The 26,571-nt window shown below is 36.5% G+C and overlaps 4 protein-coding genes across 6 annotated transcripts; 2 read left to right on the forward strand and 2 right to left on the reverse strand.

Annotated features, from left to right (window-relative positions):
- Positions 1–4,535: 4,535 nt before the first annotated feature.
- Positions 4,536–8,137, forward strand: LOC132165732 (phospholipase A1-Igamma1, chloroplastic-like). The gene is made up of 2 exons (XM_059576408.1): positions 4,536–5,893; positions 7,737–8,137. Exons 1-2 carry the CDS (start codon positions 4,566–4,568, stop codon positions 7,975–7,977), a joined length of 1,569 nt encoding a protein of 522 aa, XP_059432391.1. The 5' UTR covers positions 4,536–4,565; the 3' UTR covers positions 7,978–8,137.
- Positions 8,138–9,038: 901 nt separating this feature from the next.
- On the forward strand, positions 9,039–12,417 carry LOC132166428 (U3 small nucleolar RNA-associated protein 18 homolog). 2 transcript variants are annotated; one of them, XM_059577233.1, is made up of 3 exons: positions 9,039–9,154; positions 9,885–9,944; positions 10,296–12,417. In XM_059577233.1, exon 3 carries the CDS (start codon positions 10,319–10,321, stop codon positions 12,017–12,019), a length of 1,701 nt encoding a protein of 566 aa, XP_059433216.1. In that variant the 5' UTR covers positions 9,039–9,154; positions 9,885–9,944; positions 10,296–10,318; the 3' UTR covers positions 12,020–12,417. The 2 variants fall into 2 exon arrangements, with proteins under 2 accessions (XP_059433216.1, XP_059433217.1); XM_059577234.1 differs by lacking the exon at positions 9,885–9,944.
- A 1,001-nt stretch (positions 12,418–13,418) lies between these two features.
- On the reverse strand, positions 13,419–19,650 carry LOC132165551 (glutathione reductase, chloroplastic). 2 transcript variants are annotated; one of them, XR_009438508.1, is made up of 11 exons: positions 19,235–19,650; positions 17,625–17,850; positions 17,202–17,480; positions 16,931–17,107; positions 16,594–16,647; positions 16,309–16,457; positions 15,340–15,403; positions 15,093–15,263; positions 14,848–14,979; positions 14,431–14,522; positions 13,419–13,833 (listed from the first exon to the last, which is right to left on the reverse strand). XR_009438508.1 is itself a non-coding variant. In XM_059576171.1 (10 exons), exons 1-10 carry the CDS (start codon positions 19,636–19,638, stop codon positions 14,481–14,483), a joined length of 1,698 nt encoding a protein of 565 aa, XP_059432154.1. In that variant the 5' UTR covers positions 19,639–19,650; the 3' UTR covers positions 14,149–14,480. The 2 variants fall into 2 exon arrangements, 1 of the variants encoding a protein (XP_059432154.1); XM_059576171.1 differs by lacking the exon at positions 13,419–13,833 and having other exon boundaries at positions 14,149–14,522.
- Positions 19,651–20,381: 731 nt separating this feature from the next.
- Positions 20,382–25,822, reverse strand: LOC132166016 (ubiquitin carboxyl-terminal hydrolase 2). The gene is made up of 6 exons (XM_059576754.1): positions 25,708–25,822; positions 24,179–24,225; positions 22,797–22,843; positions 21,638–21,684; positions 21,415–21,517; positions 20,382–21,327 (listed from the first exon to the last, which is right to left on the reverse strand). Exons 2-6 carry the CDS (start codon positions 24,207–24,209, stop codon positions 20,551–20,553), a joined length of 1,005 nt encoding a protein of 334 aa, XP_059432737.1. The 5' UTR covers positions 24,210–24,225; positions 25,708–25,822; the 3' UTR covers positions 20,382–20,550.
- Positions 25,823–26,571: the final 749 nt, after the last annotated feature.

The following is a 26,571-nucleotide window of genomic DNA, read 5'->3' on the forward strand; positions in this document are numbered from 1 at the left end:
ATAAATTATTTTTTATATATACCACATGGAGTGTGATGTGTAATTTAAGCCAATCACAATGACTAATTTTGCATAATCCCTAAGAAAGTAGGTATAAAATAGAGGATCTCAAGCATTAAAAAAAAAAAAAAAAAAAATTGTGTGATTTTGATTTTGCCATTTAATTTGGATTTTGATGGATTCTGAGAATTATTGCTCGGTGTTGGAAATGTAATTAATGCGCTAATGAAAAATCGGAAATTGCTTTTGAAAGACAATAAATCCATTTTAATTTGCTGGGTGGATTACTTGGACGGTCCCGATCGAGTGTATTGTGTCTCATTCCATCATAGATGATCACCGAAAACATCATGAGCTTTCCATCAGCAAGGTGTAGATGGTCAAAAGACAAGGTAGCGCGAATATCGCAGATCCAGAGCAAAAGAGGGTGGAGTTGACTGTTGTAGTAATTTCACCCAAAGAAGGAGGAAATTTGGGTCCATGATCCAGCGGGTCTCCTCTTATCCCCCAAAAAAACGTGAGCCTTTCATTTAAATGTTTATTTCAAATATTTTTGTAATTATTTAAACTGATAAAATGGATGTATATGATTTATAAATTTTAATATTTAGTGTGGGTTGAGAGAGGTCATTTTAATATTTAGTGTGTGTTGAGAGAGATCATTTAAGATCACTTTTTTCAAAGGCCAAAAAGGCGGGTCATTAATAATCGCCTACTAACCGTTAACTGCTATAATCGCTAACCACCTTAAAGGCGGGTCATTTATATATATACACGAAACTATGTTGTTTTAGTGTTTTAATATATAAAAATGTATAAACTCTATAAATTACGTCATATGTAATAGGGTATTGTCATAAAAATGATGACGTTTTGGTTTTTTTTTTTATTATTATTATTTTTTTAAAAAAATTTCCATTAAAAAGCGATTAGCAGTTAGAGAAGGTGGTTAACCACTAACTGCTAGTGAACCACCTAGGCAGTTACGCTTAGCAATTTTAGCCAATAACAACTAACCGTAATCGTCTTTTCACCCCTGCATTTTTCACATATATTCACTGTTCAGTATGCCGAACTTGATCCGTTATTTAGTATGCATATGAATATTTACAGCAAAAAAAAAAAAAGCCAATTACTTTTGTAGTGTTTTAGTTTAATGTGAAATCAAACAAATTCTTCAATTTAAAAAAGTATCGCAAATGATATCTGTGAATATCTAATAAACGTAGTTGATACTTTCATGACATCAATGTTCTGTCAAATAATTTAATGGCATGACACGTACGTCAAGTTTAATTACAATATGACAAGTGTCCCATATGCCTCATGACTAAAGGAGGTGGTCGAGTCATCCTATATTTTTTATACTTTTATTTTTGTTTAACTTTTTTTTTTTTTTTTACAAAAATAATATTAATTGGGCAAATGCAATACGTGACAGTCATTGATTGATTTGACATGTCGCGCCGTTAAATTATTGGACAAAACATAATAGACAAAAGTACCAACTGCATTTATCAGATGTCTACATGTACCATCTGTGATACTTTTTAAAATTGAGAGTTCCATTTAATGTTGTGTTAACCACAAGTTTATATAAAGGATTAACTCAATATTTTAATTTTGATTGCATTACACCTATATTACAAGTCATAATGAATTCTGCAAAATCATTACTTTTGGGAATTGCAATAAATGATAATTAAACAAACCTGAGAGATAAACTCGTGTTTATTTAACAATAAATCACTTATGACTTGTAAATCAAAACTTTTCCTTATGTTTTCCATGAACACGGGTATTTTTTACACCATCTCTTGCAATGTATAATTGATCATGCAAAGTATTTGGAGTTCTTTCACATAGTTTGTTTGGGTGTGAGATTATGGAGACGTGTGTCTAGGATTCTCTTATTGTAATTTCATCAATTGATAATGAATTTCTCATTTGTTTGACTGTCCCTAGACCACATAAATTATTGTCTCTTACTTGAGGTTGCGTGGTTCTTCGTTGAAATAGTGAAATCTTATGAGGAAAAAAGAGTCAGATCTAGCATATAAGTAAGACCTATATCTTAAATAAAATGAGTATCAATTTGGACCGACTAACATAAGATGCTTCGAAAATACAGTTATGACTGTGATAGATATTAAGCATGTGATATTTTATTTCACAATGTGCTAACAAATTGCTAGAGATCTCAATCTCTAAATGATGCCACATTATTTAACATTTTTGAATTATGTTCTAACATGTTTATCACGTATCATACCAGCATCATGACACTAAACATGAGAGTGGGAAAAAGCAATCTCGTGGCTTTACCTAGATGGAATAACCAAAGTTAATTAGTTAACATATTTCGAGATTATGAAGATGCCACCATCATTAACAATATCCAGTTCCAGCTTTTGGAAAAGAAATATTGCACGCCTATTACAAGTTGCTGCCAAGCATATATATATATGTAAACCCAGATAAGACTTTTGGTGTAATGTGTTAGGGAAGAAATTTTGTATCAAGAATTATTTTCCAGGTTGTAGTTGGATTTGTCTGCACCGCCTATTTGACTCCTCGTAGGAGTTGGTTTTGTGCCCACGTGTGTAGTCCTTATTCTACTCAATTTTGGAGTCTTTGCTTACCGACACTGTGACCTATAAAAGAAGAGCATGCCACATAGTCACAGTGAGAGAGACAAAAATTAGAAGCCACATAGGAAAGAAGATGGTTTTCTTTGTCAATTTTTTCTCTATTTTGTGTGAAAGTGAGATTTAAGTGTATTGGAGCATTGGGTTTTGAGTGATTTTCTCTCTGTTACTTTTGTACTCCATCTTTTGTTAGTGAATTTTTTCTGAATCGTCTTCACTAACAAATGTATGTTTGTTAAGCTGAAGATTAATTTATTTTCTATTCTACTATTTTCTGGTTTCTTTAAGATCCTATATTGTAATTCCGTACACAACACGCTCTAACATCCAAGTCAGTGAAAGTGAATTAGGAAAAAAAATGTAGATAGAATTTGGCTAGAGTCAACGTTGCATACCTAAGTGATCACTTATGCTTCCTTTATTATATAGATCGTAACTGAGTTGGAGTAGGAGAAATCGATTGCTGGGTGCTATCTATGGGTGGTGGTGCACTCGAATTTTGGCAGCAAGCTAGGTTGTGGACGGCTGAACCCGATACTCTTAAAAATTTGCTTGGCTCTTCGTCAAATGGACGCTACTAGACCCGTCGGTAATCAAACCCTCCAAAGATGATTAGTACCTTTCTCTCTGCATTCAATTAGACAAAACATTTCTCTTCTCATTACCTTTCCATATTGCAGCTCACTCCCTCTTGCCCTCTTATCAAGATTGCTAATATGAAAAGATAATGAGAAGAGACGGTCTGAATACTGATCAAACAAGCAGTTGAAATTTTTATCAATTGTCAGCGTCATTGCATAGGACAGACAATTATAGAGATCCGATCAGACATTAACAGCTGTAACGCTGATCTCGAATATTGTTTTCTTTTGATTATTTGCCAAGTCGATCTCTTTGTGATTGTTGCGCACATGAAAGAGCCCGAAAACGAACTTGACCACACCCCCCCTCCCCTTGGGATAATTAGTGCTAGTAAAAAGATATACATGAACTATGAAGTATGAAAAGGAAAGCAAGCAGCTTTTTCCATATCTAACATCGTAAACGTCAGCCACCCACACACCATGATTAAGAAAGCAGGTGACTTTAGAGGTTACGAATAAAGTGTTGGTCATAAAAAAGCTACGAGCTATCTAGGTACGTATGAAAATGACAGCAAGAAGTGACCACTTTTTCCATAATATCCTAAATAGTTAATTTTAAAAATCATGTTAGGGTTAAATGTCTTGTAATTACCTGTAATAAGAGTCATTATCAAAGGAACTCTTCAATTTCAAAAATTATTATATTAATTTACATATAATTCAAGCATATGATATTTCCGCCCATAAAATTATAGAATTTATCTTTTTTTTTTTTACCATGACCCTGACAGGCGGCAGCTGATTATTGACCACAAGCTCTATTTTTTTACCATAAATGACCAGGACAGCTAATTATTGACCACAAGTGGTGATTGCATGCTTCCTCGCAAACAGTCCATTCCTCAATAATATTTGAACTACGTACCCATTTTCCAGAATCCCAGAACTTCATTGAAATCAATCAAAAAGACTAGTCCCCCTTGATGACCATGACCAAGACAAAGCTTAAATGCTCGTTGGAAGGAAATAAATTTTATAAGAAAATACGTGTCTCTTACCTGTTACAGTGTTATGCGACATTTAACACTTATTATTAGAATAAGTTGAATAAAATTTTATCCAAATTTTATGAAATAACATGACAAATATTCTACTTTTTCATTTAGAAGAATTAGCTACTCTCCGGTTCAAACTTCAAAGATCCGGTTCCCACATGAATAACGTGATCATTAATAAACTATTCAATCATGATTATATAAATAGGATAGCTGCATAGGTAATGGAGACCCATTTTTCTATTCTATTCTATCTGCACTCTGCAGCCTCTCAATAGATGCCACCCACCTTTCCCCATCTCCACTATTTTCACGAATCTAACTTTTGTTCAGTCTCTTCAATGGCGGCCATTTCCCTATCTCACACTCTCCTTCCCTTCCCCACACCCAGGCACACCCACCTCCAATCCATAACCCACCAACTTGGAGTTCCAAAAGTTGCCACAAAAACAACACCCACAATATGCAAGGTGCTATCCAAAACAAGCGACTCCCTGTCGGCCGTTATTACCGACCTAGTAGAAGAAGACGAAGAAGCTTATACCAGTACTTCCCAGCTGCCGGAGCGCCAACTAGCCGACGCGTGGCGTGAAATCCACGGCCAAGATGACTGGGTCGGCCTGCTCGATCCAATGGACCCGCTTCTTCGATCGGAGCTAATCAGGTACGGCGACATGGCGCAGGCATGTTACGACGCCTTCGATTTCGACCCCTTTTCCAAGTACTGCGGAAGCTGTAGGTTCATGCGTCACGATTTCTTTGACTCCCTAGGAATGACGTCACACCAGGGCTACGACGTCTCTCGCTACATCTTCGCAACCTCAAACATCAATCTACCAAACTTCTTCAAGAAGTCGCGGTGGCCTAAGGTGTGGAGCAAGAACGCTAACTGGATCGGATACGTCGCCGTTTCCAACGACGAAACGACAAGACTTTTAGGCCGCCGTGATATAACCATAGCATGGAGAGGCACGGTGACAAGGCTGGAGTGGATTGCAGACCTAATGGATTTCCTCAAGCCAATCTCTTCCAACAAAATCCCATGTCCGGATCCGACGGTGAAAGCCGAATCTGGGTTTTTAGACCTCTACACGGACAAAGACGAGGCGTGCCGGTTTTGCAAGTTCTCAGCGAGAGAGCAAATATTGAGCGAGGTGAAAAGGTTGCTGGACGTGTACGCAGGCGAAGAAGTAAGCATTACCTTCACAGGGCATAGTCTAGGGGCGGCGCTGGCCGTTCTAAGCGCGTATGATATCGTGGAGACGGGGTTGAATGTGTTACCGGACGGCAGTGCGGTGCCGGTGTGCGTGTTTTCGTTTGCGGGTCCGAGAGTGGGGAACGTAAGGTTCAAGGAGAGGCTTGAGACGTTGGGGCTCAAGGTTTTAAGGGTGGTGAATATTCACGACGTGGTGCCAAAGTCGCCGGGGCTTTTCTTCAACGAGCAAGTTCCGCCGATGGTGATGAAGTGGGCCGAGGGGTTGCCGTGGAGTTACTCGCACGTTGGGGTTGAACTTGGCTTGGATCACAAAAACTCCCCGTTTTTGAAGCAGAATGCCGATCCGGTTTCTGCACATAATTTGGAGGCTCACCTGCATTTGCTTGATGGGTAAGCTTTTTAAATTCATTTATTTTTATTTTTAAAAAAAATTATGCATGAATATGATGATCTAAAAATTTTCCATTTATACCTCCCTTGATCCAATTTCTTGTAACAAAGAATTTGATTAATTACAGGCTTTACGACATGTCAATAGTTTAACCAGTTGTGCTGTAGAGACACACTTCTCACATACCAACTAATTATTAACTAAAACAATATCCATATATAATTTAATGCATACAAAAATTAAAAATAATAATAAAAAAGAATATAAAAACAAGCAAGGCAGTGCACATGTGACAAGAAACTTATGGAATCGAGAGCTCAGATCTGTTATTCAAATACGGAGATCTTTTTTCATTTGTTTAAAACTACAACTTGCATGGAAGCCATTAATAAAAACAAGAGCCAAGATGATTAATTAATCACACTAGTTTCTATCGTTTGTGGTTATGAATTGGAATGGTAGCGACACAATAATATAAGATCCTTACCCAAAAAACAGACATTATATATACTATAAGATCCGAGTCAGATAAGCTTACAAGCAATTTGATGCTAGTGGATTATAAAGAATAGTGGAGTACGTGGAGGTGGTTTTTTTCTTTCTCAAGTCAACGAAGTTTTTCTTCAAATTAGTTTGACATTTTTTTCGGCATCCATAATGTATATGGTTCTTATATACACTTTTAATTATCTCATATATTTTTAATAGAGCATTTAAAAATCATATATATTTTTAATATAACATGCATGTAAAAATCATATCAATTTAATAGACCGAATTAAAAAATAAAAATAAAAAAATCCAAATTTAATTTAAAGAAAAACTTTGGTCACATTATAATGAACCCGTACTTGTTTCTTAGGCAAAAGCTTAAAAACAAGGTTTCGGGATTTTAAAACTTTTCATTAAGGTCAAATCTTTACTATTCATGCCAACCATTTTCTCCATTCATATAGAAGAGTCATGCCAATCTGTCGGCCTGTGATATGAATTGACAGAAAAATATTTATTGTTAGAAAGTAGAAACATTATGATTAATAATGATATAAAAGAATTTACAATATAAACTGCATGTGTTTTCTTGATATATATAAATCATAATGTTTCTAACTAGTACTTATTTCTTCAATTTTGAACGAGCCGTTTTAATTTATTCCTCTATAAAATGTGAACTCTAGTGCTTTGAATTACGATTTACGAGTATTTGTCCATTACTGTGGGGTCAGACCTTGGAACTGGCAGTCACCCCTACTGGCCCTACATTGGAAAATGTGCCAACAACTTAAAAACTGACGAAATAATTTATAATTATATGAATAAATAATAAGTAATGTTATCTCATATTTGCTGTCTTTTCTTTTTTTTTTTTTTTTTATAAGAAAAGTTGAAATTCATTAATTAATTCGAGCCATGCTCAGTAAATACAACATCCCGAATGCGTAAGGAATACTAGTAATATAGATAAACAAAATTATAGGATATTTTTATTTAGAAGATGCTCGTTTAAGGCATTATATATATGAGTAGTGATTTATTGGACACCGGCGTGTATGAACAGTATGTTCGCTGGTATTATAATATTATAAAATATTATTAAAATAATATTTAAACAGTAAAATAAAAAATAATAATAATATTATAACATCGGCGTGCACACTATTTATGCAAGCCGGTGTCTAGTAAATTACTATTCTTATATATATATATATTATCGTAATATGTGATATGATTGCTTGGAATCGAAGCAAGCAATGATGGTGATTGATTTCAAGACTACTTGTAATCAGCGTTGGTTTTGTTGACTTTTGTGCAAATGTGGTAATTACATGATGATGCGCGCAGATACCATGGGAAAGGGCATAGATTTGTGCTAGCAAGTGGAAGAGATCTTGCGCTGGTGAACAAGGCGTGTGATTTCTTGAAAGACCATTACTTGGTCCCACCTTACTGGAGGCAAGATGAGAACAAGGGCATGGTGAGGAGCAGGGATGGGCGTTGGGTGCAGCCTGAACGCCCTAAGCTCGAGGATCACTCTTCCGACGTCCACCACCACCTCAACCAATTAGGCCTGCCTTCTCTTTAATTCATTCAACATTATTTCTTGTTTAATTGTATATCTTTTTTAAAAATTTTGAGGTATATTTGTAATTTAAAATAACTATATATGCCACGTGGTGGTACGTATAGTTAGTATATGATCATCGGGCAAATAAGAGCTATATGAAATTATTTGATTTGTCTTACATGATATATTGTTGATTTATTGGATAGTTGGGTGACATAATGACTTATTTAAAATTAAAGGAAAATCTAAAGACCTAACTATTAAAATAAAAACTCAATCCTAATTACTGAATATGTGTTTTCCTTCTTTTTTTTTTTTTTTTTAAAAAAAAATTATTATTATTATAGTATATATTTAGGTTTAATATATTCGGTATCATCATAGCATATCAATATAGAGTGGTTCAAAATTTAAATATCATAAAAAAATCTGCCCCAAATAAATAAGAAAGTATTTAATTTTAAGCAAAAGAAACATTATGGATCAGAGTTTATTCTTTTCGATCAAAATCAAACAAGCAGCAAAGAGAAGACAAAAAAAAAAAAAAAAAAGATAAAAGGATAAAAAGAAGCAGAAGAAAGAGGCTGAAATTTCATGGAGACAGTGTTAAAGTATGAATATAAAACTATAAAAATCAACTATAACTCATACAATTTAATTAAATGGGTCATATTTCTCAATCTTAGCTTGTAATTTCATGTTGGGTTTGCAAGTTGTGTTAAAAATTAACAACCTATTTGTTGTGTGTCGGGTCATATCGATGCATGAATATAAGATTATATAGGTTAACCATAGCCAAATTTATTTAATTAAGCAAATTAATTAATTTAACCCTAATTCACTAATTTTATATTAAATTTTTATTAAATTTACAAGTCATATAAAAAATTATTGGCCTTCTACCTAGTCCACACAGTAGACTTATACGGGCTCACACATGATGGGTCATACCCGGTCCACACAGTAGACTTGTACTGGCTCACACATGATGGGTGTATGACATAAGGCCCATTACCTCACATACAAAACGACGCCGCTTCGTTGCTTCTCTTCTTCTCATCGGCAACTAAAACCTAAAACCTAAAACCCTACTGCCTCTTATTTCCCTCTCTGTCTCTCTCCCCTTCCCCCTCTCTCTCCGTTCCGTGGTTGGCTCGCTCCGGCGGCTTTTCTACGTCCATTACCCGTGTGAAAGGTAAGCAGTTATCAACACCACCTTTGTTTTGCTGTCACTTTTAGAGTTCACTAGCAATTCTCCGATGTTTTTAATGTTTTTGTTTTCAGTTTGTGTGATTCTGTTGCCCATGTTTCCCATATATTTTTGTTTATTTTATGTTAACCGTTCATTTTCGAGTTATGGAGTGTTTAATTTTGCTTTCTTGAAGCAAAAACGTGGGTTTTTATCGAGCGAAGTCATGTGAGAATGAAATATACTCGCAAAGCATATTACCCTTCTCTTTGGGTTTGTAACCGTGGATTTGGATACCCAGAAGAACCGTAGAAGATAATATAAAAGGGTTGTTTTTTTTTTCTTTTGGGTTTTTTGATAATTAGTTGAATCGGGTTCTGATTTAAGTTAAAAGTACGTTACTTTGAATTGGTGTTTACTGAATGTATCGTTTTCAAATGACCTGATAAGTTTTGATGGCATTTTTCCTGAGGTCCGATTGAATCTAACATGGTTGCTGGTCTCCAATATCCTTATTTTTCTTTTTCAATGCCTGCCCTCTTCAGTTCATGCTTTATTTACTTTTAGTGATATTTTGAAGCGGCCGGGGATCTTGTTCTTTGAAGTGTGCTCCCCTGCTTCGTTTGTAAATTATGAAGTCAAAATGCATGATCAAACATCGTTTAGTGGAAACTTTCTTCTGGTTGTTATCATTGTAAATTTGAAATTCACATTGACCTGATATATTTTATTTCAGATTTCATTTTTTGAGTTGGAGGAAGGAGGTTTCGCGTGTAAGAAACTTGACCTGTTCCAGGTGTGTTGTTCAGAACTATAAGACTTTACCAGTTTGTGTATTCCATCTAGCTGGAGCTTTTAGATGTATACAACTTCTTTAGGTTTTGTACAGGTTCAACTATACAATGCCCTGTATGGCAGCCTTTCTGACCTGTATTTTGGTCTCGGCCGTGTGCGTGTGTTTAATCGGGAGTGCTTTAAGAATGTAGTTTCATATTTTGTATTCTGGAATTAATATTTTCCTAGTTGTTCAAAATTGAACATAGACAGTGGATCAAAATGAAAAATAATTTATGATTAGCCCTGAGCACTAAATTTCCATTTCTTGATATAATTTTTAGAGTAAACTATGTTTACTTTGGTTTTGCAGAGGCAGGATTTGTCTTGTGAAAGATGAGTTTAATATCTCAAAAGATTCTCCCCAAAAGTAGAGCCAACAAGACAAAAAGGGAGGATGCTGATGAGCCTTCATTTCTGCAAGGAAATGAAGACACTGAAAATGAAGATTTGGATGTTTTGAGGGCGAATAAGAGAAAGAAAGAGCGCAAGGATGAGGATGAGAAGTTGGTAATTGAGCAAGAAAGAGAAATGAAGAAGCTGGAGAACTCTTTGTTTGGCTCTCTGTATTCCCCTGTTGAGTTTGGGAAGGAAGATGGTGAGGACAGTCAAGACAGAGCTGAGAAAGGTTCTGCTTTATTTTTTACGGACCGTTCTGCAAATAGTATGCTCTCTGTTTATGAAGAGGATGGAGAATTCTCAGAAAGAAGTAATGATGAGGAGGAAACTAAGCAAAGAAAACCTGTCTGGGCAGACGAGGAAGAGGAAAAAACCAACATAAATATTGCTCAAGTTAACAGATTAAGGAAACTGAGGAAGGAAGAGGATGAGAGTTTGATATCTGGTTCAGAGTATGTGTCGAGATTGAGGGCTCAACATGCTAAGCTGAACCCCAGAACAGAGTGGGCCCAACTTGATTCACGAGCAAGGCATGATTCATCTTTTGATGATGAGTCATCAGATGAAGAAAATGGGGCAGTACTAGCCCGTGGTTACAAGGATGTTGAAGCTGTTGAGGATATCCTTCGAACAAATGAAGACCTTGTTGTGAAAAGCAGTTCAAAATTGTTGCCTGGACTTCTTGAATACTCAAGACTTGTAGATGGAAATGTAGAGGATCCTTCGAAGGGTCCAATAAATTCAGTCCAGTTCCATCGAAATGCTCAATTGCTACTTACTGCAGGATTGGATCGAAGGCTTAGATTTTATCAAATTGATGGCAAACGCAATACCAAGATCCAAAGTATCTTCCTTGATGATTGCCCCGTTCGAAAGGCATCTTTCGTGCCTGATGGGTCTCAGGTTATTATAGCAGGAAGGAGAAAGTTCTTCTACAGCTTTGATTTAGTAAAAGCAACCGTCGATAAAATAGGTCCCCTGGTTGGCAGGGAGGAGAAAAGCTTGGAACATTTTGAGGTTTCCCCTGATTCTAGTACAATTGCCTTTGTGGGAAATGAAGGTTATATCTTGCTGGTTTCTACCAAAACGAAGGAACTGATAGGGACACTAAAGATGAATGGAACAGTTCGGTCTTTAGCTTTTGCTGATGATGGGCAGCAATTATTGAGCTCTGGCGGTGATGGCCAGGTGTACCACTGGGATTTGAGAACAAGGGCTTGCTTCCATAAGGGTGTAGATGAAGGTTGCATGAATGGTACGGCTCTCTGCACTTCCCCAAATGGCAAACTGTTTGCAGCTGGTTCAGACAGTGGGATTGTTAATATTTACAACAGAGAGGAGTTCTTAGGGGGCAAGAGAAAACCTATCAAGACCATAGAAAATCTAACCACCAAAGTGGATTTTCTGAAATTTAATAATGATGCTCAAATATTGGCTATTTCTTCTAACATGAAGAAGAATAGTTTAAAGTTGATACATGTGCCATCATTTACTGTATTTTCAAACTGGCCTCCACTAAATATGTCTCTACATTATCCACGCTGTTTGGATTTCAGTCCTGGTGGTGGTTTCATGGCCATGGGAAATGCTGGTGGAAAGGTGTTGTTGTACAAGTTGCATCACTACGTTCATGCATAGAGCGAATGTGACATATTGGCAATATCTGGTAGCTCTGCCCTGGTTTCATCCCCACATATCGGAAGCATCATTTGCCTGGAGCCCCAATATGAAGTGATTGTATCTCTTCTTTTCTTTGCTCGGGTTCTTGGTTGGTGAGGTTTCAGATTATTAGTGGATGAAGTAATGCCCGGAATTCTTTCTTTATTTGAGCAAATCATGGCTTATATTTAGAATCACTTGATAATTGCCACAACTCAAGCTTGTAGTATTGATTGCAGAAAAGATTTCTGCAGTAATTTTGCTCTGTAATGGCTTGCCTTCGTTTTGGTGCGCCAATTCTTTTAGATGAAAGAATTTTGTAATTTCCCAGTTGATCCTTTGTACTTGCAACAGTCTAATGCTCTGCCGTTATTTGATACTGCTCTCTGTTTTTTTAATCACTTGATATATAATTGCAGTTAACTCTAGCTTGTAGTATTGGTTGCAGAAAAGTTTCTGCAGTAATTTTCCTCTATGGACTGCTTGCTTTCGATATGATGCACCAATTTTTTTTAGATTGAAGAGTTTTGTAACTTGCCCAGTTGATCCTTTGTATTAGCTACAATCTAATAGTGCTGGCATTATTTGATCATCGACTCTCTTTTGAAAGATTATTGCGACAACTATATACCACAATTCCCTTTGCCTTTTCAGGATGTAGGGCTACAAATTTGTGATTCCCAAGTGAGGTTTTTGTGCCAGAATTCACACTTTGTTAGGCATCTATCCTACTGTACTGTGCATGGATTTATTTTTAAAAATAGTCAGTCTTACCTTACGCAAATAGAAAGTTCATGATTTCTATCTCCACGAAGTTTACTCTGAAAAACTTTGAGGCTGCAAATTAACGGTGAAACATCAGGTGAATGGCTGCTGCTTCTTTTTTTGGTTGTTTTCTTGTGCGTTTAGCCTTGGTTTTGTCTAAGCATCTTCCTCTGAATCAAGATTCTACGGGCTAGCCATCATATTTAGCTGAATTTATATGTTCCTCGTTCTGAATTAAATCCAAATGGCTGGCCAGACTTGCTCATATGGCACCACCTTAATTTTTTATTTTTTATTTATTTATTATTATTATTTTTTTTTTTTGAGGATTAATGAAGTGTGTAAACTACTTCACATTTATTTGTTATACCGGTTGATGTGACGTGTTTTAAATGACTTTCTATGTTAGTCACTTAAAAAAACAAAAGGGTAAACAACTTAAAATACGTCATGTCAACCAATATAAAATGAATGGAGATAAAGAATTGCATTACTCTACTCATCCTACATTTCACTTCTCGACACCCAACTCCTGATACTTGGTAGTTAAATTGCAAACCTATATTTTATTTTTAATTTCTTTTTGAGAGAAGAAAAAATTGGCAGAATCATAAATCTTCCAACAAAACATCTTTGATGAACATGTAAAATCATAACTTACAAAAGTTTATTCTTCAACTAACAAGTTTTCTACTGATAATGTACAAAAAGAGGTGGGTGACAACCAGAAAAGTACAAAGAAAGAAAAAGAAAAAGAAAAAGAAACTTGTTGGAGGTATCCACAATCCGATATTTGCGGTCCCACTCACCACCACCAAGCAGGTGCAAGAAATATATAGGACCGCGTAATAGAACCATTACTGTTTAAGACCTTTCTCTTTTGCTTAATTTCTTCCATGTTCCCGACATGAAACTCAAAAAACTGTTGATGCTTCCCTGAGAAGCAGTCACTATGATGAGTCAGCTTCTAAGTTCTCCAAACTATTCCACAAATAGCATTTTACCTGCAATCTCCCAGATGACAACCCCTACCCACCCATGTTGCTAAAATAATCAGAAACCTTGCACAGGAGTATAATGTAGTGACAAATTAAAAAGTTACAACAGCATACATAATGATTATTTGACCCCACTGTATGGAAAGCACTTAGTTAAGCAAATAAAACCAATAGCCCTCGAAGGTTAGTTCGAATGGGACCGCCGGCATTGGTTGTTCAAGTCTCCACAATTACTTGATACACGGTCTTTGCAGATGGAGTCGGTGTATCCGGAGTTTGCCCGACAAGAATGGGTCCCAAAAGGAGCCTTGACTTGAAGGGTTCCTCATCATTACAAGAAAAAACTAATGAACAATGAACAACTCTCATTATAAAGTAAAACCAATAACACGAGTAAAAGTTTGTGACTACATCGTTTCTTTTCTACAACTTCGTATTGATAAGTTACGTTTATGCCACTGTTGATATATTGCGAAATACAGCAATATCTAGCCCTACTTTTATAGAAATCTCGTGTCTTCTTGTTAAAAAAATTCCTATATTTCTTCTTAAAGAAAATAAATATGAAAACTCGAACAAACTTTTTTTGATCCAAGTCAGAAGAACAATATATCTGCCTCTTCACACCTTTAAAAAAGCAGCTACACTGTGCAGTCAGATTGATATAGAGACCATTGCTAAACACCTGCTGGAGCTTTGACGCCTGAGTCTATCTTTTCCTGTAACAAATTTAAGCGACAGTATTAACAAACCAACACAACTCATGAACATTGAAGAATAGTACGAGACTAGCAGTCCACATTCCATGCTATATATTTAAAGCACTGAACAAAATTTGGTCTTCAATAACTTCACTGCTTTGAGACCAATGAAAACTATGCTCACGAATATATAACAATTAATTAGATTTAAATGAAAAATCTGCTTAGGAAACTGATTTATGAACCTCTTGAGGGGGGGTTTGGGGGTGTCAAACATTACATGACTGGATCCATCATAAAATAAAAATCAAACAAGAGGATCTCTGTCTTGTCTTTGACAAACCTCAGATGTCTTTCGAATCTTCCTAGTAGGAGTCCTCATTGTGACAAATTCCTCAGCTGCTGTAGGGTGAACACCCACTGTGGCATCGAAGTCTGCCTTGGTCAAGCCAGCTTTCACAGCAACTGCAAATCCCTGTGAATTAAATGAATTGTGAAGCCTCATGAACGACCAAACTTATAAAAACAAATGAAAATAAAAAAAATAACTCGGGGGGTTGGGGGAACTATCAGGGCAAAGGCAGAAACCTGGACAATTTCTGGTGCATCTTGTCCACACATGTGCAACCCCAGAACCTTGTTTGTTTTTGCGCAGACAAGAAGTTTCATCAAGACCCTGTCTGGAAGCCCTGAGATAGTAGCCTTTAAGGGCTTAAAATTTGCTGTGAAGATATCAACGTCACCATATTCTTGTATAGCCTGCAAATATCCTTGAATGTCAGTCAAGCACGGGAGGGCAGTCTCAAAAGTTGCTGATATTGCAAAGAAATGTCACCTGTTCTTCAGTAAGACCAACTTGTCCAATTGGTGGCTGAGAAAACACAGCAGAAGGGACAGCTCTACTCAAAAAAAAAAAAGAAAAAAGAAAAAAAAAAGCAAGATACCAGGTCAGACTTACATAGTTGTATGTCCAAATTTTATTATCAGAAAGGAACAAGAATATAAATAAACTTTCTACACAGCATTTTTTATTAAAATGGTCAGATAAATTTAACCACACACAACTAAGTAACTGAAGTTCACAATCAATGAAGTTCAGGAAGTAGGATCCATGTCACTGATATTTGCTAATTATCATTTAAAACCAACTTAGGTACTGATTCATAAAGGGTGAGGTGCACTTTGTAGCATGCAACGTTAAAGTCTTCTCCATAATGGCTTTATGGCTGTCTTCTAGTCAGTCAGTAAAGGAGCGGTGTGCAGTCTTCCTCCTTTCCAGCTCTGAATCAAGTAGAAAATTTCAAGCTAAAAATTCTGACTGGAACGATTAAAGAACCTGTCCGAAACTCCCGGAGGGAGGCATTGAACATCTGACCCTGGAGAGGAACATTCTACTCCATATCTCCCTATAATCGAGCTATATAAATAACCTCAGCGGCAAGCCCAGAAATTTCAGTCTTTGTCATTGACTGGCAAGCTTCTCGCCTTCTTGATCCAGCTCCATCAAAAAGTGATCTCACTTTCCATTATGAATGGGACAATCTTGAGGAGTCAAGGATTTGCTGGGAATTCCAGATCGAAGGTAGCCCAGTAAACCAGACAAGCTGGAGGTTAATATTACTCACATACTGGGGATTTTGGTATTTTATACTTTACTAAAATGAAGATTGAGGCAACTGGTGATCGGAAAAACCAAAGATCTAAGAGACTGACTTGCAATCTAAAGAAAGTTATCCATTGGAGCATTTAAGAGATTGTAGAATACATGTAACTTATCAACCGATTATCAAATGAAGGAAGATACCTGTAATCAGGTTTTGTTGGCTCATTCTGAAACAGAGTTTTTGCCAATGCCCCTCCTTCCATCAAAGCAACTGGAGTCAGATTCAATCTATCTGTAACATCTCCAACTGCCCAAATGGAAGGAACAGATGTACGGGAGTATTCATCGACCTGAGGAAACACATAAAGGAAGATTATATCTGAAGAAAAATCAAACTAAACATACATAGGAGATCAAACAAAAAGAAAACAGTTGGCGCGGAGGGGGGGGGGGGGTGAAGAAGAAAAAAGTACCAGAAAAGACTACCTCTATTGCTCCATTCTTGGTCATTTTCACCCCTACTGTCTCCAATCCTAAGTTCTGCAATCAAATTACATTCTTGATACTTGATTTCTTTTCTCATTCCATGTGAAATTTACAGTTACTTTAAAAGGTAAAGCATAAGTTTTACAAACTGGCACATCTTCAGGTTTCCTAAGTTACCACTTTTCTAGAACCACATCAAGAACAACACTTTAAAACAGTTATGAGAAGCATGGAATCACACCTATGCCTTGATGTGACAATATTACAATGGTAACCTAAAGAACCTGAAGAAAGCTGTAACACTAAGGAGCAGAGTACAGAAAACAAATTAAAAAACCTTTGTATTAGGCCTACGTCCTGTCGCAAACATAACATGTGAAAAACCTTCAACTGTTCCTTTGCTGGTCTTCAAAGACAATGAACCATCAGCAGATTTAATGATAGCTTGGGGTGATTCCTCTGTGTGGATCTCGATTCCTCTTAGAGACATTTGTTCTGCAACAAAATCTCTGATCTGCAGGAATAGAAGACAGAAATTGAATGTGAAAACTCTTGCCTTGACTACAAAGAAATTACATGTTCAAAACTACGAGTTCACAGTTTCTCACCTCTTCATCAAAACCCCTTAAAACTTTTTTCTGCCTTATAAATACGTGGACATCAGATGTCAAGCCATTAAAGATGCCAGCAAACTCCACGGCAATGTACCCACCACCAACAATTGCTATTTTCTCAGGCTTTGAGGGCAAATCAAGGGCAGCATCTGAATCTATTGCATATTCACTTCCTGGAATTTCAGGAATGAAGGGACGACCACCTACTGAAACTAGTATGTGTCTTGCTGAATATAGCTTCCCATCTACATCAACTGTGTGCGGGTCCACAATCTGTGGGAATTTATTCTGACTGCATAAGCTTGCGAAAAATCAAAGTACAGATGCATATTACATGTACTAATAAGAAAAAGAAGAATAACAAAAGAAGAAGAAAAAAATGTCATATATAAATATGGACTCAAGGCATCATCCCACCTTTCCACGACCTTCAACTAACATAACACCAGCATTTTTCAGAATGTTCTTGTAGATACCAGTAAGACGCTGCAACTCAGCATTCTTATTAGCCATCAAGGTGCTCCAGTCATGCTTGGGTTCTGCATCATATTTCCATCCAAAACCATGACTCTCTTCAAATTCATGAGAATAGTTTGATGCGTACACTAGTAGTTTCTTTGGTACACATCCGCGAAGTACACACCTGCATTATAACATTTTATGGAAAATTACTACTTCATGCTCATTTATTTATATAAGTAGATCTTAAAAGAATAATGAAGACGAACCACAGCCCAAATACAAAATTATAAAGAAAGAACTACCCCAGTCAAAAGAAAGACAAAAGGAAACTTAATCTTAGGCAACACTAAATCCAAAAGTGAAGAGGAGCTTTGCCAACAAGGACGTAGAGTGCGAAGGAAATATACTATGAGGCCTAGAATAGATCACTCCACCCACTCAAAGGTCCGGTTAAACCTCTTTCCACAGGAACTGCTTTTCAAACTGGATGGCAGCTCTTATTGCCAAACCTTCCATTCCAACATGAGAGCACCTCAAAGATTGACCATAGCCAAGTTCAAGACAGATTGAGGTCCCTTGCAATTCTCACAAATTGCAGGTGCCTGCAATTCTTCCAATCCAAGTTGTTCATTTAAAATGAATGATTTGGAATCAAAGGAAAAAAAAAAAAAAAAAATCAAAGGGTGGTCGGCCACCGCAAGGGCGTGGTTGGGGTGGGCCCCCTCACACCTAAGAGGGTGGCCAACCACTCCCAAGGAGTGGTTAGGGTGGTCCGCCACCTCCTCCAAGGATGAGGGGTCATCAACCACCCCCTAAAGAGTGACCGCCCCCAAGCCAGCGACTCATTTTTAATGCTTATGTGACTCAATCCAATCCGTTCATTCAAAATGAATGAACGACTTGAATTGAGTGAATTGCAGGATAATTACAGGGAACCTCAATCCGTCCAAGACATAGCAAATAAAGAGAATGCTAAACTCCAACCAAAGCGCCCATACCACTGTAAAACGTATCAAAAAAGCAAAGGTCAGACTGGACAAACAACACCAGCTCACCAAACTTCCTTACACGGGAAAAGACTCGAGACAAACCGCTCACAGTCAAGTCAAACAACTCAAACTGTTAAAAGATCCTGATGAGATAGGCTCCAACCAGGAACAAAGACATTGGAACTCGTAGTGATTCATATTCTATTAACCTCCATAGACGACTGATGCTCAAATGATATCGAAACTCCAAGTTAAAGCATTAAAACGATCAGAGAAGCATTATCATATTCCTCCAATAATTTCCAATGGTAAGTCTCTACTCAATTTGCTATCAGAAGCAAAACACTAAGCCCCTAAAAAACCCCATATACGAAATGAACTTACATCCAAATCTCACATACCCAAGAATAAACACTAACAAAGAAACCACAAATAACAAAAACCCCAATTTTCCAAAAAATTTCGAACCTTTCAACTAAATTCCCAAATCCCAATATTGCTTCCTTCATTAAGACATAAAACCAAAAGGCTGTGTACGCGCGCACATACACACACGCATATACACTAAAAACTTACGTGCCGCCGAAACCACCGGTGGTGTCGGAGGAAATGGTGGAGAAGGGGAGCTCACAGACGGCGACGGAGGCCCCGAAATTGGCGGCGAAGCGGGAGGCGCGAACGCCGCCGCTGCCAGCGCCGATGGTAAAGAGGTCGAAGTCGTAGTGGCGAGCCGGCTCCGAACCGTTCTCTGACTCCGCGCGAGTGGTGAAACCGCGGCAGTGGCGGTGGCGGTGGCAGTGAGAGAGTAGACCGCGGTGGTGGCGAGAGAGAGAAGACAGGATTTTGGGATCAGAGAGAAAGTGCGAAGAAGAGAGAGGAAGAGGGAGTGAGAGTGGGATAGAGAGCCTTGAGTAAAGGGTTTGGAAGGTTGGGGAAGCAAAGGTGAGCCTTGGGGTGGTGGCACTGAGAGAGGTGGCCATTGGGCTCTTCCTTCTTTGTTCTATCTTTTTGTTGATTGAAGAGAAACAATAAATATACCTTTTGGCTTTATGGGTAGAGATGATTTCAGGCCGTTCGATGACGTATTGTGCACCAACAGTTTTCAACGGCGGCGATTGCAAACAATAGTAATATTATGAGTAAAATCCAAATGCTTATATCTTTTATCTTTATATTGACTGGGCATTTGGGGATTGCTGACTATTCATATTTGTTTCAGTTTTGAAGCTCATATTTTTTTTTTTGACATGTCCATTGTCCACACAAGGGAAAGGAGAGAGGAGATTCGAACTAGTAACCTCCGTTTTCAAAACATATGAGTTTTGAAGCTCATATGTTAATTGGTAAAGGTTGAAAGTGAAATAATGAGTTTCTTGGGTCAGTTTTTGGGTGGTTTGAAATAATTGAGCAGTCAATATCAAAATCCAAAACTTATGGTCAGGGAGGAATATCTTGGTTGATATTGAAATTCTATTCGCATATTACCCGAAAGCAGAGTCTTATTTTTCAAGTTTAGACTCTTTTAAAAATCAAACCTTTTCAATTGTAGTTATTTAATAGGAAAAAGATTACGATAATATTCCCTCTAAACTATCAAAAATTATCGACAAAAATACCTTTAATAAAATAAACACAACTGATTGGCAGGCATAAATTTGTTTGCCATTTCCACGAGCACTGATCAACCTATAAAGTCCACAATGCAATTTATACCTAAAGAAAATAAGTAAATTTGGGGAGTAGGTTTACCTCAAAAATAAATTCATACGTCTTAAGAAAAGCAGGGGGAAAATTAAAAGATGAAAAACAAGTGTTGACCACAAAACCCTAGTGATGTTTTAAACTCAGAATAGATCCATAAAATTAGCGTTACAATTAACAAGAAATACGCTTCACCTAGAGCTACTTGTTTTCTGCTTGGCCTTCTCAATAAGGGGCTTTAACTGCTTCTTTTCAGCAAGAATCTTGAGGAAGTTGAACAAAAAAGGTATGTAATTGTGTTTCCTACGGATATTTTCTGTTCTCCATTTCTTGAACTTTTCCTCCTCCACTAAAATCTTCTCAGTAGCAGCTTCTATTCCAGCATTCACTTCTGAAAGAGATTTGTTCAGGACTTCAACATTACCATTGCCCACTGGTCTCTCCGGCTGTAAGGCAGCCAGTTGCTGCAAGATACGCTCCCTCCTCTTCTGGAGCTCCTTGAGTTCTGCAGTATATATCTCTTTCCTGTTCTTGATGACTGCCATGAGATTGAATCTTATCTCGCTCTGGCAGTACCTTTCAATGCGTTCCTGGATCACTGGTTGCACCATCGACAGCCAATCCATATCACCTTGGCCACCAGAGTACTGACCAAGGCTGATGGGTCCTTCCTTTAATCCGTCAAGCTCATACAATATTCCATCAACAGGTAAATAGCTAATAAAATGGTACACGTCATCGTCCTTGCCTGCAGCCTTTTGCTCCTCTTGGACAAAAGGCTCAGGCCTCGCAAAACTATTATGAGCTGTGCGTATGGCTTCACTATTATTGATAGCCAAACCTTTGAGTTCAGGTGGAAAGTTCCTAGTGAATTCTTTCAACTTTGACAACTCCGGGCCAACGTCAATATCTGGACAGTTCATGAGGATAGACAAGATTGCTTGAGTTGCACAAGCATTATTGATAACCTATGAGTGATCAAAAGAAATGAATATAAGAGAAACAGAAAACTTGTAAATTTGCTGTGGACAAAACTGAATCCCATGGAAACTGACCTGGCTTGCAAAAAACAAGTTGGGGTTTGGATCTTTGATTACAACACGGTCGTCCTTTTCTCCTGGACGCCATTTGAAAAGAAAAATCAATCCATATACAGGCCTGTAATTTGAAGAAAAAAAAACACCAAAAAGAAAGAGCAATGACTTTAGCATATATATTACAGCTAATATGTGTGTCTGCAAAGCGATAAAAAATAAAAGGGTGACAAAACGGTAGAACCTAAGATTGTTAAGAGAATCAAGGTCCAACGAATACAACTCCTCCACCTGAGAAAACAGATCAAGGCGTGGTAATTGAGTACAACGATATGGCTAACAGGAGGAAAAAAAATCCGGGGTGAAATTGTAAAAAATAGTGCATCAACAGTTAATAAACATGTATTCTAAAATGAAATAATTAGCCTCATTGAAATATGCAATTGGCATTCAAACTGAGTTAATGTCATGCTTCCAACTCATTGATCAAATACATGATAAATGCCTAAATCACAATCAATTTTTTTTTTAGTTATTTACAAAGCTAAATAATAAAAAATGACAAAACAGTACTTTTTATATTATTTCTGTATCTTTCTCTCTTTCACCTCTGGTCCTTACTCATCTAACCATGTGTACAACTTTATTGTGTGTACCAATAGCTAGTTGATAGATAAAGAAAAAAACAATTGCATAGACAAGATCTAGAAGCTGTGCATCTAAAAGAAGAAAACTCAGGCATATAAAGAGCTCAGAAACCTATCATGAATGTGAAAAAACACAGTTAAACACAAAGTCCTGGATAACTGAAACCAATGGTGCCACAGGATAAAAAGACTTCCGTGGAAGCATAAGTGAAAGGGCAATGAAGCAAAAGGTGATCCATTCACACGTTAACAGATGATACCCCATCAGGAAAAAAGTTCAATTCCTAATAGAAAGGGCCTCACTGAAAAGGTGCCTAAGAATAAGATGGCACAGCTCAGATTTATTTTGATCATTGGGTTTGGAATGGTGGACACCACATACAAAAAACAAGTTTTCATAATCTAGTCCCTACTTTCAGACACAAAACTCCCCACAAAATCTTGAATCATCCATTGCCTAGAAATTTTTTTTGAACTCCATCAAATATCGCACCCCCAAGGCCAACATTTTTCGTTTTATTAAAACAAATTTCACTGCATACTGCTAGGTTATATAAACTTCTTCTAGCACATACAGCCTCTCCAAATTTTCATTGCTCATGCACCTACAATGAAATACTACTCAAAAACAGGTAGTAGGTCGACAGATCAATTTGGACACTCAATGAGATGAGCTTGTCAGGAGACTAGCCACTTTTAATACCACTACACAATTGAGCTATAACCGAAAATGACATATAAATCGAAAACATTTACCTGCACGCCTTTTACTTGCATCTGCTGTATAAGTTCCGTAAAAACACCTGGAATACATGAAAAGGATCTTCAAAACAAGGTTCCCATTCCAAAAAAAGGAGGGTTTTACAAATATCACCCTTAACCTTTAAGTTGAGAGTCAATTGGTAACTATGTTTTTAATTTGAACCATTCACCCCCTGGACTTGCATGTTGTAATAAATCAAACCTTCTTCTAAGATAATTTTCAATCAAATCCTAATGGGGTTAACATGCGACATCAAAAATAACTCCTGTTCATGTAAAAACTATAAAAGGTCCATAAAGAAAAAAAAGAAACAAGAAAATAAAAGATAGCTTGAGCATTAAAGAAAATCCTAGAGACCCATCAAATCTACAGCCCAGAGTAGACATGGCTTGAACATTAACAGAAAAGGAAATCATCAAATTATTCTAAAGGGAGTATGTCGCATGACAATATGTGATGAAGCAAACAAAACAATGGATTGAAACCATTTTCAATAGATATCTCATCCAAAATAATGCATGTCTTAAGGTTTGGGAACATGTGCCATGACATTATGCAGTTTATAAATGACAAAAATAAAACAATAATGGATTTGAAATTATTTATGAAAGATATCCCATCCAAAATGAATGTCTTAAGGTTTCTTAACCATGCACAAAATCAATTTGGCAGAAACAATACGACACCAAATGTTTGGATCCCCATCAAAGCAACAAGCAAAACTCATCAAATAAAGAGACCAAAGTAGACATGGCTTCAGTAGTATTAAAGGAAAAAGAAATCATCAAACAATTCCTAAGGGAATATGCAGCATGACACTATGCAGCCTATAAATGAAGAAAATAAAGCAAGAATAGATCGGTGTTATTTATCATAGACTTTTTAACCAGCAAGACTAAGCTTATATTCTGTAACCTAATTTTTTTCACTTGAACAGAATCCTACAAAGCAAAATTTCTTCTACTCTCTTAAAATGAAGGAAAAGAGAGCACCAGGTTTACTTATCCATCTGCAAACTCAATTTGAGGTAAGTATATGACATAGAATATTTGGACATCCATCCAAGCAACAAGAAAATCTTTGAAAAATATAAAGCCAAAAGAGACATGGCTTGAGTATTAAAGGAAAAAAAAAATCATCAAATTATTCTGAAGAAAATATGTAGCATGACATTATGTGGTCTATAAATGAAAATAAAATAAAGAAAGAATGGGTTGGAGCTATTTATCATAGATTTTTAGATTGGAACAATTAAGCTAACTAATTTTGATTCCATATACTAACTAATTTCAATTGAAAAAGAATCTTACAAAAAACAAATTTCATACTAATCTCTAAAATGAAGGAAAAAGGAATGCACAATTCAAAAGCATACCAGGATCAGACTCAATCGTACACCAAGACATGCTGGAAATATATGAGCTGCAACAACAAAATGGATAACATGAACCATTAAAAGAAGTTTAAGTAAATCGATTTCATTATGATTAACAACAAACTTATTCAAGAAAAACTAAGAATTTTCTTTCTCCTCCCCTAAAGCGGGTGTTTCACTTGTATACTTTCTGTATTTGGGTTGCGCCCCTTTGTACTTTCTACTAAGATTGATTTACTTATGAAAAAATAAATAAATTAAAACTAAAAAGTAATGTAACACTAGTGCACAAAAGGTAAACAGAAGATTCACAAGAGATTAGAAAAGGTTACAATAGCACATGTAAGGCTTAAAATTACATAGATCCAACTCCATCCCAAACCTCCTAGAAAGATAGCAAAGCAAAACCCCAATTACCCTCATCCAGAGATATCAGAAATAAAGACTGAAAGGTAATGTGATTATCATGTCGCTTTCAGTGAACTTAAAAGGCTAAGATCCAATGCAATTGTGAACAAGGCTAGGATTGTAGGGTTAGAGCAGACAGCCTTTTAAGAGCCCTATACACAGCCTTCTGCCATCTAATAACATGGGTTTCAAACTCGAGTCTTTCTGGCGTCTCTTGAACCTTAATATTCATAATTTTGATTTCCAACTACAACTCCATCTTTGCTACACAGAGATCTAAGCTCCAGGTTCATCCTCTTTTCATATAATATAAAAATATTTTCCTATGGATAACCCAAAGAAGTATCACGTATCTTCAACCATTTTTAATGCAACACAAAGGGTAAAAAATTCAATGGTAATTAATGATGCCTTTTCAATTAGCCTTGGGAAGAAAAAGTCTTTTAACACCTATTACACATTTAATATATATATATATATTTTTTTTTTAAAAAAAAAACAATTTGTGGAACATTCCCCAGAGGAAAAGAAGTCAAGCTTAAAAGTATATTTACTGAGCAAAGGTTGTCTGAGCCCTAAGTTCTAACTTTGAACACTACCCATTAAAGTTTATTTTGCATGTGCTTGGAAAGAGACACACAGAGGAGGGCATGGGAAAACCCCAACCACAAAAGAGTAACTATGAGCACTTTTGGGAATAAGGGAAAAATAATTGGCGATAGAGTTACAGGAGCTGGGAAATCAGGGAGGAAAAAGGGAAATTAAATTTGAGAAATTTGTGGGAGAAGGTGAAGGTGAGGACCCGTGGGTAGCGCAATCGGGAAGGGTTGGTTCCGATGTAGAGAGAAAGCGAAAAAACGGTGAGAGGAGGAGGAGGGCATGCTTCCGCTGGAACTCAAAAAATTTTCCTCAATATGCAGAACTATGATCATGGAATGTTGAAATTCTATCAAAATATCAGAACTTGATGACCAATACAGTTTGGCCATTCCATAATAGATATGGACCAGCATCGAATTAGGCTTTTGACAATCAAAAATTAAAAAGAAAAACATCTGAGGTATCAATCAAAAACGAAGATGGAAAATTAAATTATAAAAAGTAGACAAACTAGAGAGAACCTGTGAGAGTATCGAAGAAGGAGGCAGAGGAGAAGGAGAGGGGATGTTGCGAATGCGGAGTGTGTCCAGAGAGAGTTGCAGAGTCTTTGACGAGTTTTGAAGCCACAGGATTTGGGGACAGAGTTTGCTCCGGATACAAATATATCTTAAATCGTGGGCCGAATAGGAGATATGGAATCGGAGGCCCAAAATCCGATTACACTAACCAACAAATTCAATGGAGGGAAAACTGCTAAATCGTCCTGGCTGATTTTCTTAGAGTTTGTTTAAAATTACGTTTGAGAGGCTTAAAAATACGTTTAATACTAAAAAATTTCATTTGGTAAAAAAATTAAAAGCACTTTTAAAGATTTAAAAAGCTTAAAAATGAAATTTATTGCAACTTATATATATATATATAAAATTCAAATGATATACTTTTTTTAAAAAAATAAAATAAAATACTTGTAGCGTTTTCTCTTTCCAAAATGGAAAAATATGTATTGTGTTTATATTGTAATGTGTTTTATTTTATTTATTTGCTTGGAAATAATATTTTTTTAAAAGGATAGATACACCCTATGATACACCCTATGAGGCAACATTGAATCATTGATAGCGATGTTAAAAAAATATAACCTATAGCTAAATACTATTGACTTGTAAGTCAAAACGTTTCTAAATTCTAAAAGATTTTTTGCATTGAACATAAAGCTCTTAAGATTTGTCATTTAGCAAACAACAATCCCAATATATAAGGGCTTATAAAAATGCCGGATCCATACAAATTGATTCTGGCCCAATCTCTCTCTCTCTCTTTTTTATTTTATTTTTTATTTTTTATTATTTTTTAATTAATTAATTAATCTCAAAAATTTTATTAAG

The sequence above is a fragment of the Corylus avellana genome, chromosome ca11 (assembly GCF_901000735.1).
Source record: "Corylus avellana chromosome ca11, CavTom2PMs-1.0".
Lineage (NCBI taxonomy): Eukaryota > Viridiplantae > Streptophyta > Magnoliopsida > Fagales > Betulaceae > Corylus > Corylus avellana.